Raw genomic sequence first — 20807 nt, forward strand, 5'->3', positions numbered from 1 at the left:
TCTGTCATCTCAACCTCACCTGCCATCTATTCCATCAGCATCGATGCCCTTGAAAAAAATCTCACCTTGGTCCTCAGGATCCCACCATGATCAGCCCCAACAACAGCAGCACCAGGCACACCAGCAGCACAAACAACCACCCCAACCTTCTCCGCAATCAGTTGGTGTTGCACAGGATAGAGAGCATCAACACCCGACCACATTGCTGCCCGGGAGGCCAGGGATGTCCTCACCTTGGCCAGATTTACTTCACTTGGCGCTGCATACCCTGGCTGCCACATGATGTGCCAGGTTGGCACCACCACACACCAACACCATAAAGCATCCCTACAATGCCCAAGCCATTTCTTTCACACCCATCACCACTGTGGGGGGTACCATTATGTCTCACCATTCACTGCAACTCACTAAGCCATTTCCAAAGGTGCACACAAGTCTGTCCAAGAACACAAAGTGTTGAAAATAAAAGTTTTAATATTTGACAGCACATTAACAGAAACTTTACATGAACATTGCATAAAACACCCAAGTGCCTACCCTTGTGTGTTGTTAGTTGGTGTGCTTGTACTAGGATGAGGGGGAGTGTGAGGGGTGGCTATTGAGGTGGGGAAGTGATAATGTAGATAGAGAGAGATGGGTGGAGGTGCAAGGTAAGTTGGTGTGAGTAAGGATGTGCAGGAGTAGGGTAGGGAAGGCAGAGTGATGGGGATGTGATGAGTGGCACAGCAGGATGAGGTTGAGTGTGGCTTTGCAGTAACATTTCGTGATCTAGTGAGATCATTGAAAGGTTTGCGCCACTGCAGCCTGGTCCTACTGACGACATCCCTGCTTGTGTTCTCCTGTGCAATGTGCAACCAGGCTGCGTTGGTCTCCTGGGGAGTGCTCTTCCGCCCATGGGAAGGGAAGAGAACCTCTCTGCATATGAAGGGAGTCATGGAAGAGCCTGGGAGCAGCTGTGCATCTTTGTGTGGTGCTTGTCAGTGTTTGCAGCACCTCAATGCTGCAGAACACGGACAGCACAACTGTCAAAATCAATTTGGACATGGCCCCTTTAAGGAAACCGGCTGATGACGCGTCATCAAATGACGTCATCAGACCCGCTTCCTTTTAATTGGTCGGGTACCTCCCTGGGCGGGCTTAACAAGCCCCATCAGGGCAAAATCACTTCAACAGAACGGGATGGAGCAGGCAGCGGGCTGGGACCACGCTACTGACCCCGGCCGCCTCGCTCGGCGAAATCGCGGCCTATGAGTTTCTCTGTTATGAAATGTCAAGTCATACTGAATGAAGCAGCAGCCATCAAAACCATTCAGAAAACCATGGAAAGCAAACTCTTCTGATACCTCAGTAGGTAAATACCCTGCCCAGTGTCTTCCTGACCTGACCTGTAATGAGTTAACTGACATTGAAACATAGAAACATGGAAGATAGAAGCAGGAGTAGGCCATTCGGCCCCTAGAGCCTGCTCCGCCATTTAATGCGATCATGGCTGATCATCCAAATTCAGTACCCTGTCCCTGCTTTCTCCCCATATCCCTTGATCCCTTTAGCCTTAAGAAATATATCTAACTCCTTCTTGAATATATTTAATGAATTGGCCTCAACTGCCTTCTGTGGTAGAGAATTCCACAGGTTCACCACTCTCTGGGTGAAGAAATTCCTCCTCATCTCATTGGGATGCTACAATTGGCTTGAGTGCCTTTCAAGTAGAGAAGGGAAGAAAACCCAACTCCAGATAACATAAGAACATAAGAAATAGGAACAGGAGTAGGAAATTCGGCCGTTTGAGCTCTCTTCGCCATTGGATAAGATCATGGCCGATGTTTTAGCTCAACTCCACCCCCTACTGGGAGGTTTGTAGATAGACACGGAATGACGGCATCATCTATGAAGCTTTGATGGTAGGATAGCAGGTCCTCGTTCATTTTTCAGGCTGTACATTAATAATCACCAGTAAAGTTCTAGAGGGTGGCCAGCAACTGGGAAATTATCCTCCAGCGTGAGGCAGCACCTTCAGAATAGGAAGAGACCGAACTTGGGAAGACCAAGATCAAAATATATAAATATTGCAATACTGATGTGCCAATGTATTACAGGCAGCATTCCAGTTTCCGAGTTGTCAAACAAACAGTTCATTCAGCATTCTCACACCATCTGAACCCTTTAATTGGCTTACATCCTTGTGACTCATTGACCGTCATGTGGTATTGAAAACAACTTGCGTTTACACAGCGCTTTTAATGTAGAAAAGCATCAGAGGTGTACCCAGACAAAAACAAACACAAGCCAAAGAATGAGATATTAGGAGGTGATTTAGGGTTCTTTAGGGACATTCTTATTTTATTGATTCACGGGATGTGGGCGTCTCCGGCAAGGCCAGCATTTATTGCCCATCCCTAATTGCCCTTGAGAAGGTGGTGGTGAGCCGCCTTCTTGAATTGCTGCAGTCCGTGCGGTGATGGTACTCCCACAGTGCTGTTAGGTAGGGATTTCCAGGATTTTGACCCAGCGATGATGAAGGATCGGTGATATACTTCTAAGTCAGGATGGTGTGTGACTTGGAGGTGAACTTTGAGGTGATGATGTTCCCGTGTGCCTGCTGCCCTTGTCCTTCTAGGTGTAGAGGTCGCGGGTTTGGGAGGTGACGAGGTTTGGGGAGGGAATTCTATAGCGTAGGGCCTAGATGGCTGAAGGCACCGCCTCCAATGGTAGGGCGAAGAGAGACGGGGATGCACAATAGGCCAGAGTCAGAAGAACGGAGAGTTCACAAGGTCCGGAGGAGGTTACAGAGATAGGGACTGATAAGGTCATGAAGCAATTTAAACACGAGGATGAGAAATCCTCGCATATCCTATGCATGATGGACACATTTTCTTATATAGTTCATGTCATGTTTAAGGATATTACAATATTATTTTTCCCCTCTGCAAATTTGAAGATGGTTTCTCAGATATTTCTCTCATGTTTCTTTACCAGTTTGTCAGAGTTTATTCATGTGACTTGAGACCTTTCAATGTGTTTTCTGGTTGATTAGTCACAACGCTATGGAAAGAAGGAATTGCAGCATGTCCAAAAGTCGGTGAATGACTTTTGAAATGCAGTCACTGTTTTGTAGGAAACTTCACAGCCCAACTTGTGCACAAACAGCCATGAGATAAATAACTAGATAACCTGTTTTCGGCGGTGTTTGGGACAGCCACCTGAACAGGTAGTCAGGGCCTCAGTTTAACATTTCATCCAAAAGGTGGCACCTCTGACAGGGCAGCACTGCTTCAGTACTGTACTGATGTATCGGCCTCAATTATGCGCTGAAGTTCTAAAGTGGGGCTTGAACCCATGACCTACTGACACAAGAGTGCTGCCATTGAGCTAAACCTACGCTTGAAGTCACAAGTTGCACATCCTTTCCAAACAGCAGAACAAAACACAAAATGCTCAACATGTTACATTCCAAATGAAGTTGCAACTATTTCAGGAAGTTTAGAAATGATCTCTTTTTTTTTTACATTCCTGTTGTTGCTCCCCTCAGGCACTCACTCCTGTTGTACAAGAGCAGACTACCAGCCGCTACCTCACCCAAGGTGTTTCATTCTTTATGTGTGAGTTTAGAAGCCATCACAGCTGAACTGGCTTGTCTCCGAATCCAGTCTCAGCACATGCCCTCTTGTTAGCATGAGTTAGTGATAGCTGGGTGGTCTTCAAATGTTGATGGTCTTCCTCATTAGTCCAGAAGTTCTAAAACCAAAAATAGTGCCCAAAACTGCTGCCTTGCCGAGATCAGCATGCCACTATTTCGAGTTGCAGTTCATTGTAACTGAGCTTAATATAACACAAATATATAAAACTGATCTCAAACACTTCGGACATTCTGGCAAAAAAAAAGATTTTAATACTGCGTTAAACATTTCAATGCATTTTTGTTTATCATCAGGAAATGATGATATGGTGTCGGACAGCTACTTTCCTGAAACATGCTTGATTTGTAAGCTGACAGAAATATTGGATCCTATAACATTTTTTTTTGAAGATAAAGCTTGTTTAGAAATCCTGCAAATCCGAGGTCTGTAAATTTCAAGGGTCAATTGATTTTCAAAAAATGTAAGAAACGATTGACTGAGTGTTTTTACATTTTGCACAGGAACTTGCTGAAGATACGGCAGACCTGAATCGCCCTGATAAACCGGTCAGTTAGAGTGATACGCAGGGACTGCTGGTTTAAAAAGTGAGATTACTGCGGAATCAAAACTGTCAGAGCAGCAAAACAAATCATGGGCATTATCACTCTTTTGTTAGCTCAAATCTTCTTGGGAAAATGTCTGGCAACCTTATCAATCAGGAAACGCCTCAGCAAAACTGCACTCTCCTCCAAGTTACTCGTGAAAGCCGACTTGGATTTTTCGCCTGCAAGCTGTTGTACATCAGGCTGACCACCAAATCCTTACCCAAACAGGAAACAAGGCAGCAGCTGGATAGCACAGACTCCCCATCCCCTCTGCTTCAGTGAAAACAAGCCAAATGAGCTGTTAAGTCTTGCCACATTGCCATCCTTACAGCCGGTGCTGCTGGGAGGTAAATGCATCAATTGACAGAAGAAACCACCCTGGTTTTTTTTTTAAACTTCAGATGAGCTTGTTTGTGTCAAAGCCAGGTAACATCAAGCAGCACAATGCTCTAATTATGTATCGCCGCTCATATCTGTAACCTTGCTAATCACATATTTATAGCTTCGCAAAAACCATGAAAGTTGGCGAGCTGCAGGGTGTTAACTCAACAGTAAAAAAAACTGTATCAGTATTAATAAATAGCGCCAACAGCCTGGAACTAAGAAGCGAGGTTTAACATCCAGACGATTGACCTCAAGCTCTTGTTGAAAAATATAAGGTTCTGGCAGGTTAATAGCTTTTTGTAGCCTGATTTTCACCTTTGATCTGCTATTACTCACTATACCCATAGGACATGTTTTTTCTGCCATTAATACCCCTACAGAAATAAGAATATATTGCAGCTCTCTGGCTAAAGATTTATACAGTCTGTGGAATATGTTCTGATTTCCACCAGTAAGGTAAGTGCAAGGAACAGTGTTGCAAATGAGTTAGGGGCTCAGTGTCACAAGTGGAAATGAAAACAATGTAACATGGACTGTCATTTAACACGGAGCCCTGCCCTACTACATTTTGAAGTTGACTCTGTCTTTGCTTTGGGACCCCGACTGTTTCTAATTTACATTAACAACTTGAGGTCGTGAGATCAAATCCCTCCATGAAATTGTGAAATTAAATTCAATTATTCTGGTAAATTGTGGGCTAGCAGCAGAAAACAACTCAGCTCGTTCGCTAGTGTCCTTTAGGGAAGGAAACCTGCCGTCCCTGCCTACATGTGACCCCATTCGTGTACTGTGTGGTTTCTCTAACCATTCTCAGGATAAGGAAGGATGGGCAACAACAACTTGCATTTATATAGCACCTTTTAACATAGAGAAATGCCCTAAAACAATAAATATTGCCTTGCCAGTGTTGTCCACATCCCAAGAACAAAGAGGAAAAAAATTGCAGACTTTTAAATCTGAGGAAGCAGCTCAGGAACTATCAAAGGATTTCGGCAAAATTTGTAAGTGGCCAGAACGATGACAAACAAAATTTGAAGCAAGAAAGTGTAAAGCAGGAAGAAACATAGGAATGGTGCCAAAATAGCTAAGGATGAAGTAATGGGTGATATAAATACTCCACGAGTGAAGTCAAAGTAGTTAAGGATGAAGTTAAGAGAGTTTTTGGTGGGCTTGATACTCAACATGTCCAATTTCCGTGGAGCAGCAATCAACAAGGCTAATAGAATGCTAATCAGAGCCAAAATAATAGAGTACAAGTCAAAAGAGGTCCTGCTCAAACTGTATACGTGGTGGTGAGACCCAACCTTGAGTACTGACATGAGTTCTGGTTGCCGAGATTTAAGAGAGACATTCAAGATATAGCTGGAAAATTATTTCCCAATAAACCGTGAGAGTAGGACAAGGGGATACAGGTTCAAATTATTAAAGGAATTATTGAGGACTGATGTCAGGAAGTTATGTTGCGCACAAAGAGTGACCAACACATGGACTATGGAATCATTTAAGAAGCAGTTAGATGCCGTGATGGGATTATTGCAAGGTCTTTCTGGATGGGTTGCCTAGGATAGGCTGAATGGCCTTCCTCAATGGTATCTGGCTTGTAGTCTTATGTTGAGCACCTTATATTATAGGGCGTTATGTTTATAGTGTTTTACCCTTGTTTTTTATTCTATATACTTTCAGCTTCTGAGCTTTAGTCTACTCTTGTGGGTGAGCCCTCAATCCCTGAAACATCATAGACCTGCAAACATTTGCAACTTAATATGGATATTTAGTATTTTACTTTAATCTCATTAATATGACTACAACTAAATAGGGAGTGTTTTTTTTAATTTGTTTATGGGATGTGGGCGTCGCTGGCAAGGCAGCATTTATTGCCCATCCCTAATTGCCCTTGAGAAGGTGGTGGTCAGCTGCCTCCTGAACCGCTGCAGTCCGTGTGGTGAAGGTACTCCCACAGTGCTGTTAGGGAGGGAGTTTCAGGCTTTTGACCCAGCGACGATGAAGGAACAGCGATATACTTCTAAGTCAGGATGGTGTGTGACTTGGAGGGGAACTTGGAGGTGGTGGTGTTCCCATGCGCCTGCTGCCCTTGTCCTTCTAGGTGGTAGAGGTCGCGGGTTTGGGAGGTGCTACCGAAGAAACCTTGGCGAGTTGCTGCAGTGCATCTTAAGATGGTACACACTGCAGCCACGGTACGCCGGTGGTGGAGGCAGTGAATGTTTAAGGTGGTAGATGGGGTACCAATCAAGCGGGCTGCTTTGTCCTGGATGGTGTCGAGCTTCTTGAGTGTTGTTGGAGCTGCACTCATCCAGGCAAGCAAAGAGTATTCCATCACACTCCTTACTTGTGCCTCGTAGCTGATGGAAAGGCTTTGGGGAGTCAGGAGGTGAAACACTCGCCGCAGAATACCTAGCCTCTGACCTGCTCTTGTTGCCACAGTATTTGTGTGGCTGGTCCATTTAAGTTTCTGGTCAATGGTGACCCCCAGGATGTTGATGGCGGGGGATTCGGCGATGGTAATGCCGTTGAATGTCAAAGAGCGGTGGTTAGACTCTCGCTTGTTGGAGATAGTCATTGCCTGGCTCTTGTGTGGCGCGAATGTTACCTGCCACTTATCAGCCCAAGCCTGAACATCGTCCGGGTCTTGTTGGGTGCGGGCATGGACTGCTTCATTATCTGAGGAGTTGTGAATGGCACTGAACACTGTGCAGCCATCAGTTTGATGGTAACACGGAGGGCAGAGTCAGAAACAGTTTCAATAAATAGTCACTAAGTTATTGTACCTTGCCCGCTGGTACAGAACAATTGCTGTATGACTAACAGCTTAGAAAAGTATTTTCTTTTTTTCCCCTTCACCTCTCCTTGGTCTCCTTGTAATACACAACATCCATGATTAAGAGGATGGGTCAGCAACCCTTCAGTAAGTATTCCCTTCTCCTGACATAGTAACTTAAAGATCTTTAATTGAATGTGGCTCAGTCTTCACCAACTGAGAGCAGCAGTCAATGATAATGAGTGTTTGTACGGCCCCTGATACAGCAGTCTGCAATACTCCTGACATTGACATATTTATTGAGGGCACTTTGCAATTTATATTCAATTACAGTACTTCAATGCCACATTTGACAATTTTGAATTAGATTTTTCCTCGTTTCCATAGGCGCATTTAGAACATAAGAACATAAGAAATAGGAGCAGGAGTAGATCATACGGCCCTTCAAACCTGCTCCGCCATTCAATAAGATCATGGCTGATCATCGACCTCAACTCCACTTTCCTGCCCAACCTCCATATCCCTTGATTCCCCTAGAGTCCAGAAATCTATCTATCTCAGCCTTGAATATACTCAAAGACTCAGCATTCACAGCTCTCTGGGGCAGAGAATACCAAAGATTCACAACCCTCTGAGTGAAGAAATTCTTCCTCATCTCAGTCTTAAATGGCCAACCCCTTATCCTGAGACTATGCCCCCTAGTTCTAGACACTCCAGCCAGGGGAAACAACCTCTCAGCATCTACCCTGTCAATCCCCTTCAGAATCTTGTACGTTTCAATGAGATCACCTCTCATTCTTCTAAATTCCAGAGAGTATAGGCCCATCCTACACAATCTCTCATCATAGGGCAGCCCTCTCATCCCAGGAACCAATCGAGTGAACCTTCGTTGCATCGCCTCCAAGGCAAGTATATCCTTCCTTAGATAAGGAGACCAAAACTGTGCACAGTACTCCAGGTGTGGTCTCACCAAGGCCCAGTACAATTGTAGCAAGACTTCCTTACTCTTATACTCCAACCCCCTTGCAATAAAAGCCAACATGACATTTGCCTTCTTTATTGCTTGTTGTACCTGCATGCTAGCTTTCTGTGTTTCTTGCATGAGGACACCCAAATCTCTCTGAACTCAAACATTTGAAAGTTTCTCACCATTTAAAAAATATTCTGTTTTTCTATTCTTCCTACCAAAGTGAATAACCTCACATTTCCCTACATTATACTCCATCTTCCACCTTACTGCCCACTCACTTAGTCTATCTATATCCCATTGCAGACACTTTGGCCTAGAAATTCAGTAAGGCGCCGCCAGCTTTGCGGCCAGTTACCGCCTAAAGAGGGCTTCTGCGCCAATACAGGAGTTTGCGCTGATATTCAGCGCAGCGGTAATGGCGGCAGTAGCCGTTAGCGCTGCGCCGGCACCGATGACGTCATCGGTGTGCGCAGTGCCCCGGTTCCGCCCCGATACCGGCCCGATCCCCATATTTAGTTGCGGCCACCTCTTCCGCAGCGGCCGCAAACAGCGATCAGAAAACGGGGCCGTACTGTAGCCTTAGTGGGGCGCTTTAAGGTGGAGGTGCGGCCGGCCGCTTTTTCGGCGGCCGCCTGCCCGCACCTCCTTCCCCGGCCTCCTCCACCCCCCCCCCCCGCGGCATTGCCAGCTGCTTTCCGCGAACCCGGCACTTCTCCGTGGTGCCGGGCTCATTTGCCGGCACTATCCAGCGGCGATCTCCCCGTTGCACGCACCTCCCCCTTAAGAGAAGGAGGAGGCCTGCAGTACCGCAGCCTGCCGCTCCGCAGCGGGTGGCGCAGCGGCGCCTAGAGCGCTGAAATTCAGTTTCAGCGCCCCAAGCGGGGGCCGGCACACCCTGGAATAGCGCCCGGTTCCGAGTTGGGGCGCAAAAACTGAATATCTGACGGTCCCAAATGGCTCCGCGCCCAGCGCTAACTTTTGGGCGCTAGCCAGCTGGCGGGGCCATAGTGAATTTCTAGGCCTTTGTGTTCTCCTCACAGTTTACTGTCCCACCTAGCTTTGTATCATTAGCAAACTTGGATACATTACACTCGGTCCCTTCATCTAGGCCATTAATATCGATTGTAATAGCTGAGGCCCCAACACTGATCCTTGCGGCACCCCACTAGTTACAGCCTGCCAACCTGAAAAAGATCCGTTTATCCCTACTCTCTGTTTTCTGTCCATTAACCAATCCTCTATCCATGCTACTATATTACCCCCAACCCCATGAGCTCTAATCTTGTGTAATAACCTTTTATGTGGCACCTTATCGAATGCCTTTTGGAAATCCAAATATACTTCATCCACTTGTTCCCCTTTATCTACCCTGCTAGTTACATCCTCAAAAAACTCTAATAAATTTGTCAAACACGATTTCCCTTTCATAAAACAATGTTGACTCTGCCTAATCATGTTATGATTTTCTAAGTGACTTTGATACCACTTCCTTAACAATGGCTTCCAGCATTTTCCCGGCGAGGAAAGCTAGATAAGCACATAAGGGAGAAAGGAATAGAAAAGTATGCTGATAGGGTTACACGAAGAGCTGTGGGAGGAGACTCGTGTGGAGCATAAACGCCGACATAGACTAGTTGGGCCAAATGGCCTGTTTCTGTGCTGCAGTCGCGAGGTAAGCCAATGTTTCCTTTGTGTTATTCTGCATTCAACCACATGGAGGTGCACAAGAGCACTACTTGCAGTGGTCAGATTGGCACAAAAACAAGGAAAGAGTTTTAACAGCAGCACCCGGTCTATAGCTGGTAAAAAAAAAGGACATCGCTTCTGCCCCACTTTTCCATTGATCAGCAGAGGTGAGGCGCATTCAGATCACAGAACACAACAAAATCAATTCACTGAATAGACTGATAGTGAAAATCCCAAATCATTTCCTGTCTAACTCATTGTGCTCATGTCTGTTAACCAAATAATTGGGGCAGTTTACTCCTGTTAACAACAACAACAACTTGTATTTATAGAGCTCCTTTAATGTAGTAAAACATCCCAAGGTGCTTCATAGGAGTGTTGCAAGTCAAAAAATTTGACACCGAGTCACCAGGGCAGGCGACCAAAAGCATTGGTCAAAGAGATAGGTTTTAAGGGGCGTCTCAAAGGAGGAAAGAGAGGCGGAGAGGTTTAGGCAGGGAATTCCAGAGCTTAGGGCCTAGGCAACGGAAGGCACGGCCACCAATGGTTGAGCGATTATATCAGAGATGCTCAAGAGGGCAGAATTTGAGGAGCGCACATATCTTGGGGGGGGGGGGGGTGGTGGGGTGGGGTTGCGGGCCTGGAGGAGATTACAGAGATTGGAAAGGGCGAGGCCATGGTGGGTTTTGAAAACAAGGATGAGAATTTTGACATCGAGGCGATGCTTAACCGGGATTCAATGTAGGTCAGCGAGCACAGGGGTGGTGGGCGATCGGGACTTGGTGCGAGTTAGGACACAGGCAGCCGAGTTTTGGATGACCAAGTTTACGTAGGGTGGAATGTGGGAGGCCAGCCAGGAGTGCATTGGAATAGTCAAGTCTAGAGGTAACAACGGCATGGATGAGGGTTTCAGCAGCGGATGAGCTGAGGCAAGGGCGGAGACGGGCGATGTTATGGAGGCGGAAGTATGCGGTCTTTGCTGCGGATATGTGGTCGGAAGCTCATTTCAGGGTCAAATATGACACCAAGGTTGTGAACAGTGTGGTCCAGCCTCAGACAAATGTAAGGGAAAGGGATGGAGTCAGTGGCTAGGGAACGGAGTTTGTGGCAGGGATCGAAAACAATGGCTTCAGTCTTCCCAATAATTAATTGGAAAAAGTTCCGCTCATCCAGAACTGGATGTCGGACAAGCAGGCTGACAATTTAGAGACCGTGGAGGGGGCAAGAGAAGTGGTAGTGAGGTAGAGCTGGGTGTCGTCAGTATACATGTGGAAACTGACACTGTATTTTCAGATGATGTCGCCAAGGGGCAGCTTGTAGATGAGAAATAGGAGGGGGCTAAGAACGACGGTGGAGAGGCGTTAGAGAAGGATGGAGTGGTCAACCGTGTCAAAGGCTGCAGACAAGTCAAGAAGGACGAGGAGGGATAGTTTACCTTTGTAACAGTCACAAAGGATGTCATTTGTGACTTTGCTGAGAGCCGTTTCGGTACTGTGGCAGGGGCAGAAACCTGATTGGATGGATTCAAACATGGAGTTGCGGGAAAGATGGGCACGGATTTGAGAGGCGACAGCACGTTCAAGGATTTTGGAGAGGAAAGGGAGGTTGGAGGGAGGTTAAATGGTTATTCTTTCCCCAGATTGACCATTCCATCAGGTGCACAGCGCAAACTGCAGTCGCCTGTTGAAGGACTTCTGTTATTCCGCAGTTTCCCAAATTGCAGCAAATTGAAAGCAACAACAACAAGCCAGCAGCACCTACTTGCTCATCGGCAGATGGAACCAGAGTTACTTTGCTTCATGACGTGGCGCCTCTAAATGTTGTTCATGAAAGAAGCTCTCTGCTCTGTGTTTCCCTTCCCACTGTAAATGGGACTCTAATCAACTCACACAGCAGGCACACAAACATTCAACTGTTTCTTGGAATGGACAGAAAAAAGATTACAATTGCACATGTTAGCTGAAAGTGTGTTAATAGGCCATAACCCAGTTCTCGCACAATTTAAAAAATCATCCAGAATCTTTGATTGCGTTCTTGCCAGATTGCACATTTTTCAAGCTGTTACTCGGTGCTTAAGAAAGGTTGGTTAAAAGAACAGTTACATCTGCAAATATAGCATTGCCATGTTTCCTGTTAAGCAGCCAATGCACAGAGATGATTGGATCTCAAACAAGCGTGCTAAGCTTGAATAAAGGAGACTATGAAGGTATGAGAGCGGAATTGAGTAGAGTGGATTGGGAAAATAGATTAAAGGGTAAGACGATACATGATCAGTGGTGTACATTTAAGGAGTTATTTTACAACTTCCAAAAAATATATATTCCTCTGAGAAGAAAAGGGTGTAAAAGAAAAGACAGCCATCTTTGGTTAAGTAAAGAAATTAAGGATAGTATTCGACTAAAAACAAGGGCATATAAGGTAGCCAAATTTAGTGGGAGGATAGAGGATTGGGAAAACTTTAAAAGACAGCAAAAATAAAAAAAAAAGATTGATTAAGAAAGGGAAGATAGATTATGAAAGTAAATTAGCAAAAAATATAAAAACAGATAGTAAGAGTTTTTATAGTTATATGAAAAGAAAAAGGGTGGCTAAAGTAAATGTTGGTCCCTTAGAGGATGAGACCGGGAAATTAATGGTGGGAAATATGGAGATGGCAAAAACACTGAATGAATATTTTGTATCAGTCTTTACAGTAGAGGACACTAAGAATATCCCAACACTGGACAAACAGGGGGCTATAGGGGGGGAGGAGCTAAACATGATCAAAATCACTAAGGAAGTGGTACTCGGTAAAATAACGGGACTCAAGGCAGATAAATCACTTGGACCTGATGGCTTACATCCTAGGGTCTTGAGGGAAGTGGTGGTAGGGATTGTGGATGCATTGGTAATAATTTTCCAAAACTCCCTGGACTCAGCAAAGGTCCCGGCAGACTGGAAAACTGCTAATGTAACACCCTTATTTAAAAAGGGCAGTAGACAGAAGGCTGGAAACTATAGACCGGTTAGCCTAACATCTGTGGTAGGTAAAATGTTGGAGTCCATTATTAAGGGGACAGTAACAGGACATTTGGATAAACATAATTTAATAGGACAAAGTCAGCATGGTTTTATGAAGGGGAAGTCATGTTTGACAAATTTGCTGGAATTCTTTGAGAAAGTAACATATAGGGTGGATAAAGGGGAACCAGTGGACGTAGCGTATTTAGACTTCCAAAAGGCATTTGACAAGGTGCCACACAAGATTATTGCTTAAGATAAAAAATCACAGGATTGGAGGTAATATTCTGGCATGGATAGAGGATTGGCTATCTAACAGAAAGCAGAGAGTTGGGATAAATGGTTCATTCTCAGACTGGCAATCAGTAACTAGTGGTGTTCCGCAGGGGTCAGTGCTGGGTCCCCAACTCTTTACAATCTATATTAACGATTTGGAGGAGGGGACCGAGTGTAACATATCAAAGTTTGCAGATGATACTAAGACAGGAGGGAAAGTAGTGAGTGAGGAGGACATAAAAAACCTGCAAGGGGACATAGACAGGCTAAGTAAGTGGGCAGAGATTTGGCAGATGGAATACAATACTGGAAAGTGTGAGGTTATGCACTTTGGCAGGAAAAATCGTAGAGCAAGTTATTATCTTAATGGCAAGAAACTGGAAAGTACGGAAGTACAAAGGGATCTGGGGGTCCTGTTGCACGAAACTCAAAAGGTTAGTATGCAGGTGCAGCAAGTGATTAAGAAGGCCAATGGAATGTTGGCTTTCATTGCTAGGGGGATAGAATATAAAAATAGGGAGGTATTGCTTCAGTTGTACAAGGTATTGGTGAGACCGCACCTGGAATACTGCATACAGTTTTGGTGTCCATACTTAAGAAAAGACATACTTGCTCTCGAGTCAGTACAAAGAAGGTTCACTCGGTTAATCCCGGGGATGAGGGGATGGACATATGAGGAGAGGTTGAGTAGATTGGGACTCTACTCATTGGAGTTCAGAAGAATGAGAGGCGATCTTATTGAAACATATAAGATTGTGAAGGGGTTGGATCGGGTGGATGCGGGGAGGATGTTCCCGATGATGGGTGAAACTAGAACTAGAGGGCATAGTCTTAGAATAAGGGGCTGCTCTTTCAAAACTGAGATGAGGAGGAACTACTTCACTCAGAGGGTGGTAGATCCATGGAATATGCTGCCCCAAAAAGCTGTAGAAGCTACATCATTACATAAATTTAAAACAGAAATAGACAGTTTCCTAGAAGTAAAGGGAATTAAGGGTTACGGGGAGCGGGCAGGTATTTGGACATGAGTCTAGGTTTGGATCGGTCATGGCCCTGTGGGTAGCGGAGCGGGCCCAGGGGCCGTGTAGCCTGATCCTGCTCCTATTTCATGTGTCTAATTCTGTTAGATTCAGGAGATGGTTCTGTGATAGTAGATTGGCGGTTGGGATCAGATCAGCCATGATCTTATTGAATGGCAGAGCAGGCTCGAGGCGCCGATTGGCCTACTCCTGCTCCTATTTCTTATGTTCTTATGTTCTTAGAATGACAGACAGCACAGAATGGGCTATACGTATTGGAGGGGAGGGCTTGGGCGATGTCAAACAACGAGAGGATGGAGTTCAGGAAGAAGATGTAGGTCATCGGAATTCTGAGAGGTCTTTAAACTTCTCAACATATCCAAGGCACTATGTTCTTTCCAACGTTCTCCCTTTCTGAAGGTACTCTATCATGCTCGGCTCCATTCCACAGAGGCCATCAGTTCTTCAGTACCTCACGCAGATGGTCGTTCTTTGTGTGCACGCTTTAACACTGAGATTTTTGCAAGATAAGGGAGTGAAGGGTTATGGGGAGCGGGCAGGGAAGTGGCTTTGACCAAGATCAGCCGTGATCTTATTGAATGGCGGAGCAGGCTCGAGGGGCCAAGTGGCCTATTCCTGCTCCTATTTCTTATGTTCTTACGGTCAGCAGGCTGTTCGACTGCAGAGAAGTAGAATAGTTCAGCCGAGCCTGATCATGACACATAAATATTTCCATCAGGGGTAATGGACAGCAAACAGGAGCGAGAACACTGGTTGATTTTTTTTCCACCTCTCTCACCCAGGTAAGTCAAGTTTAGCACTCTTACCGCTTTGAGATCTGCGACCTCAGAACAGACCAGGTTATATACTCAGTATATAAAATGCAATTTATCAAACTTCTCTACAATTTAATGATGGCTTGAAAAAAGATTGATCTATAGTTGTCAACAGATTGAGAAATTCCAGTAAAATAGAAATGAATATTGAATTTACAGTACCTGATAGAAATTTGGCCAGAAAGTACTTATGGCCAACTCTGCTCTGTTCCAGCTTCTTGTCATCATTCCAGACACATTCCAGATTGGGTTCCCAAGAGGTCCATCATTGACCTTCACATAAACATTTAGTAACCCAGGGTTGGCCCCTTCCTTGCCAGATAAAAAGTAATGGAAATCGATGCAGTGTGTGTCATTCTCTTTCAGTTTCGACAGCAGAAGATGTGCTTTTTGTCCTGCCTGACGTCCGGAGGAGTTAACCATCATAAAGGATCCTGTGTACAAGAGGTGGAATTTGAAGCTCGTTAGAGACGGGAGCCGATAAATCAAACCGGCATCAAGAGCAAATAAATTGATACAAAAATGTGTCAGAAGCCAAAGATAAATAATCACCCCACATGGAAAAGCAACAGATTACTGTGTGCATGCAAGTCCGCTAAAGTTGTTTATAGTGATGCACCGACACTGGATCAATGTGCTCAGCCCAATACCAACAGAATCTTTTCTCCCTTCTCTCCTGAAGGCATTAACTCTTGCTGGGCTGTAATTCGATGGGTACGGGCAGCCCAGACAGTCACCCAGATTGGATTTTGAGTCGCAAATGAAATTCATATATAATCAGTGAAGTAATAAAACTCACTACGCACTTGGTTTGAGCATAAAGAAAGGCTTTAATCAACTTGTTTCAGAACATGGGAGTCTAGTTGTATTTCACTAGCTCCTTGTCTTACAAAATGTCCCTGGAAAGCTGCGGCCCACGCCCGAGTATTTATACTCCTTGGACGGCGCCACCAGCTGGCTGTCCAGCGTTATTTCATAAGTAGTGTCTTGATGATGAGATTTATAACAATCAGCACATATCGCTGATTCTTATTAAGGACAAGTTCAATTTAATAAATAAAAATCCTTTCCCAGAATGCGCTCATCAGGAATTCACTACCCACAGTTACTAATTGAGCATGCAAATGGAGATAAATTATTTCTAGCCTGAGTGTTCTTAAGTGGAGTGTTAGGAATACGAACAGGAAAGCTCTTATTAAAGAATCAATTTTATGCTCAGAACTCCATTTTGTAGCTAAAAAACAGTTTGCAAAATCTGTTGAAATAAACAATCTCCATAGAATATCAACAAATGAACTCAAATCTCCAAGGCTGTACTGATTGACGTCATGCAAGATAGCCTTGGGTATTTCTAATCTTCTAATAAATATATCTGTCTCTTTGGCGACCATATGTTTATCCTTCCTGTACTTGTAATGACAGCTTTTGCTATGAGACCCACTTTCCACAATGCTGAGTTGATGCAAGTTAGCTGTAAAACCAAGAGTGAAGGTCATGGAGGAGGTGCTGTAATGGCCTTTTAGTGGAAGATAAAAAGCAAGACCATTGTAGCCTAGTTAGGGAAGAAACAGAAGGCTAATCACCCAGCAACTGTAATCTGAAGTCTCCCACAAAAAAGAAAGACTTGCATTTCGATAGCGCCTTTCACGACCAACAGACATCTCAAAGCGCTTTACAGCCAATGAAGTACTTTTTTGAAGTGGAGTCACTGTTGTAATGTGGGAAACGCGGCAGCCAATTTGCGTACAGCAAGGTCGCACAAACCGCAATGTGATAATGACCAGATAATCTGTTTTTGTTATGATGATTGAGGGATAAATATTGGCCAGGACACCGGGGATAACTCCCCTGCTCTTGTTCGAAATAGTGCCTTGGGATCTTTTACATCCACCTGAGAGAGCAGACGTGGCGTCAGTTTAACATCTCATCCGAAAGACGGCACCTCCGACAGTGCAGCACTCCCTCAGCACTGCACTGGAGTGTCAGCCTAGATTTTTGTGCTCAAGTCTCTGAAGTGGGACTTTGAACAAACAACCTTCTGACTCAGAGGCGAGAGTGCTACCCACTGAGCCACAGCTGACACAGGAATAGAAAGCCTTACCGATTGTCGAGATCCCACAAACACCCCATCTGAGATCAGCCAATTCACAGGCCAGGGTCAAAACTTAAACCTTTCTGGACACCAGAGCTCAGTCATACACCAGAGATGAAGGGGTCGATTTTCCTGGAGCCGTCAGGCGGTGTTTCAGGCATGTGGGGGGGGGGGAAATCCCAAATTCGGGAGTCCTGACACCATCCCGCCCAAAACCCGCCTCCACGTAAGTTTCACAGGAGGCGGGTACCCGCCCCGCACTGGGACCCGCTGACCCAAGGCAGGAAGGGATTAGTGCCAATTAACTGCCTGTTAACAGGTAGTTAACAGGCAGTTTTTAGCCTAATCCCTATTTTGAGCGGTGCCGTGTGCGATTCCCGACGGCTCCAAACCACGCCAGGTTAGAGCAGGCGGGCCGTTGGGTTGAAGGACTTGGAGGAGTCGCGATGTCGGTGTTCAGGTGAGTGATGGGTGCATGAGTGCAAAGGTAAGTGTGTTTGATGTGTCTAAAGTGTGTAAAGGAGTTTAAATTACCTGTACTTACCTTAACAGCCTTTCTTCCTCTAGGTTTCAGGAGTCCATCACTCAGCCGGCACTGAAAGCAAAATGGCTGCGAGCTGTCAAAAGTGACAGCCTTCAGCTTTCAGTGCCGGTGAGAGTTCTAACTGAGTCTGTGTAGAAGGACTCAGGTTAGAAGTCAGACTGTCAGTGTTTGACAGCTTCAAACAGCTGTGAAACACTGATATTTCATCTGTCAAGACCTCTTGACAGATGAAATTTCAGTCTGTGATGTCACCTGTTGCCGGGTGGCCCTTAATTGGCCTGCTGAGTCCGCTGGGCGGGCTCAACAAGGTCAATCAAGGGAAAATTGCGTGGATTGGCCGGATGTCAATGTAGGCGGGACTAAAACCTGAAAGTTGTAGTCCCGCCTCCTTCCCCACTGCTGAATGAAAATCAACCCCGAAGATTCCAATTGAATGTGAATCTATCAACATGTTTCTATTGGGATTAATTAAGCAGTTTTGGCAACGTGCTGGCATGCAATGAGCAAGTACAGCTGGCCTTGCCTCAGTTAACAAGTTCAAATAAACGAAATAGATTCCCTGTCCACATTGGCTCAGGGATACCTAACGGGGCAGAAATTCGGGTCGGGGGCTTGCCGCGCGTGCAAGCCCCCGATCTGCACTTACCCGACGCGCCGGCCGTTGAGCTTCAGGGATGCCTGGAATTCCTGTTTTAAAATGATGACTCCCGGGCAGCGTCTGACGTCACGCCGCCCAGGAGTGCAGCCAGCGCGAAGCCTGGAGCGCGCAGTGCAAGTGAGACACGCCCCTTGAGGTCTCAGTTTAATAGGACACGCCCCCAATGTTTCTCACAAGCTGCAGAGCATTTTTACATGTAGAGCAGCATTTTAAATAGGTTTTTGGTATTTTTAAGAAGCTTTTGGTAACTTTTATAAACTTTTAAAAACGTTTACATTATTTTGAAGAATCTGAAGTAGTTTTAAACAGAATTAAAGCGATGTAAAGACTTTTAAAAGCCCTGAAAGCATTTTTTTCATTCCATTTATTTAATTAGCAACGTCGTCGTCGTACGTGTCTTCACACTGTTCCCTTTGGGGAACTGTATGAAGTGGTGGAAGGATTTCTGGCCGTGATTAATGCTCCTTCCGTGACCGTAACCATCTTTGTACCAGCCATTAGGGTGGTTAGTCCTATGGCGGGAAGGTTTTACGGGCTCCCACAACCTATACGAGGGGGGGGGCCACACACACCCACGGACGCAAATATCCCACTGGATGTCTACCCAGAATTTAGAGCCGGAGCTCCGACTCCACTTGCCGGGACTGTCTGGAGCGGGGTTAGAAACCCTACGCCGTGTGGCCCAGCGGCGGGGATGCTACCGCTACGCCAAAGGCCCACTCAGATTAGCAACGTGAAATGGCAGCACAATTCACGGCATTAAAAGAACTCACAATTGAACTGATGATGACCTCAGCAATCTCCTCAACGAGGTGGAGGCGCAGCGCCTGCTCATCATTGGTAATGAGAAGTCCAAGGCGCCACAAAAAGGACAGATGATAGCTTGGTCTTTCAAGTGGCAGCATAGGGCTCCAATCACGGGGAGGGAAAAGCCGCAGGAAACGTATGGGTGTCACCTTTTGCGTGGAGTGGGCCTTTTGCGAAGCGGTAAGCATCCCCGCCGCTGGGCCAGAAGGAGTAGGGTTTCGAGCCCCGCTCCAGACAGTCCCGGCAAGTGGAGTCGGAGCTCCAACTATAAATTCTGGGTGGACATCCAGCGGGATACTTGCGTCCGCGGGTGTGGGTGGCCCCCCCCCCCCCTCAGATGGGTTGTGGGAGCCCGTAAAACCCTCACGCCATAGGACTAACCACCCTAATGGCTGGTATGAAGATGGTTATGGTCACAGAAGGAGCGTTAACGTGGCCAGAAATCCTTCCACCACTTCATACAGTTCCCGAAAGGGAACAGTGTGAGGATACATACGACGATGACCTCTTGCGCAATGCACCTCCTTGGACCCTCAGTCGCAGATGCGAGGGGGCAAATCGTGCAATTGTTAAATTTTTCATTTTATTGACATGTAAAATGTTGGCCCAGTAATTCCGTTCCAAACGCGTGAGTACGGTCGGGGTACTCACGCGTCTGGCCGGAGGAAATGCCGGTTTTCAGCATGCACAGCGCATGCGGGGAAAACCGGCATTTCCTGTCCTCTGAACGAAGGGGTTCAGAGGCAGAATGCGTGCGACTGCACAGGCAGCGCGTGCGCAGTAGAATTCGCCGGTTTCATTCATGCTTTCAGTGAGGTTAAGTCCTTACAACTTACACATGAAAAAAGCATGTGTAAAGTTGCTCCAGAGGCTGCGGAGGAAGATATATTTTATCGTGGGGCTTCTGAAAGGCAATATTTTTGTTTGGGAAAGGGAGGAAAGTTATTTTAAGAAATGCTGAAGTAAGTTTTAAAGTTTATTTTTGTTTTTGAAAACGGGTTTTCAGTACTGTAGGTAGAAGGAGCAATTGTGGCTATGTGAATTGAATTTGCTGTGTTTATTAAATGTGAAAATGACTCCAACATTTTTAAGAAAGAAACTTTTCATCGGTAATATATTCTTTTAAGTAATTATGTATGTATGTCTGTATATATTCCTTTGCGTATATGTATGTATATATTCTTTTACTTATCTGTATGAATGTATGTATTTAATTATGACTTTCAGAGAAAGTAACTTATTGGAAAATCATAATTAAATACATACATTCATACACATAAGTAAAGGAATATATACATATACGTAAAGGAATATATACGGACATACATACATAATTACTTAAAAGAATATATTACTGATGAACAGTTTCTTTCTTAAAAATGTTGGAAATGTTACATTACTCATTTTAGAACAGTCATTTTCACATTTAATAAACACAGCAAATTCAATTCACACAGCCACAATTGCTCCTTCTACCTACAGTACTGAAAACCCGTTTAAAAAAAAAAAAAATTAAACTTTAAAACTTACCTCATCA

General features: G+C 45.2%; 1 protein-coding gene across 7 annotated transcripts in view; it reads right to left on the reverse strand.

Annotated features, from left to right (window-relative positions):
- The window catches only part of LOC147114602 (receptor-type tyrosine-protein phosphatase mu), a 1110132-nt gene that overhangs the window by 738095 nt on the left and 351230 nt on the right, over window positions 1-20807 (reverse strand). For all 7 annotated transcript variants that reach the window (XM_085992394.1, XM_085992393.1, XM_085992392.1 and 4 more), the window contains exon 3: window positions 15332-15603. In XM_085992394.1, the coding sequence (XP_085848520.1) occupies window positions 15332-15603 (272 nt within the window). The remainder of the gene's footprint in view (window positions 1-15331; window positions 15604-20807) is intronic.

The sequence above is a fragment of the Somniosus microcephalus genome, chromosome 7, assembly GCF_052327205.1.
Source record: "Somniosus microcephalus isolate GS21.2 chromosome 7, FLI_Smic_1.0, whole genome shotgun sequence".
Taxonomy (NCBI): Eukaryota; Metazoa; Chordata; class Chondrichthyes; order Squaliformes; family Somniosidae; genus Somniosus; species Somniosus microcephalus.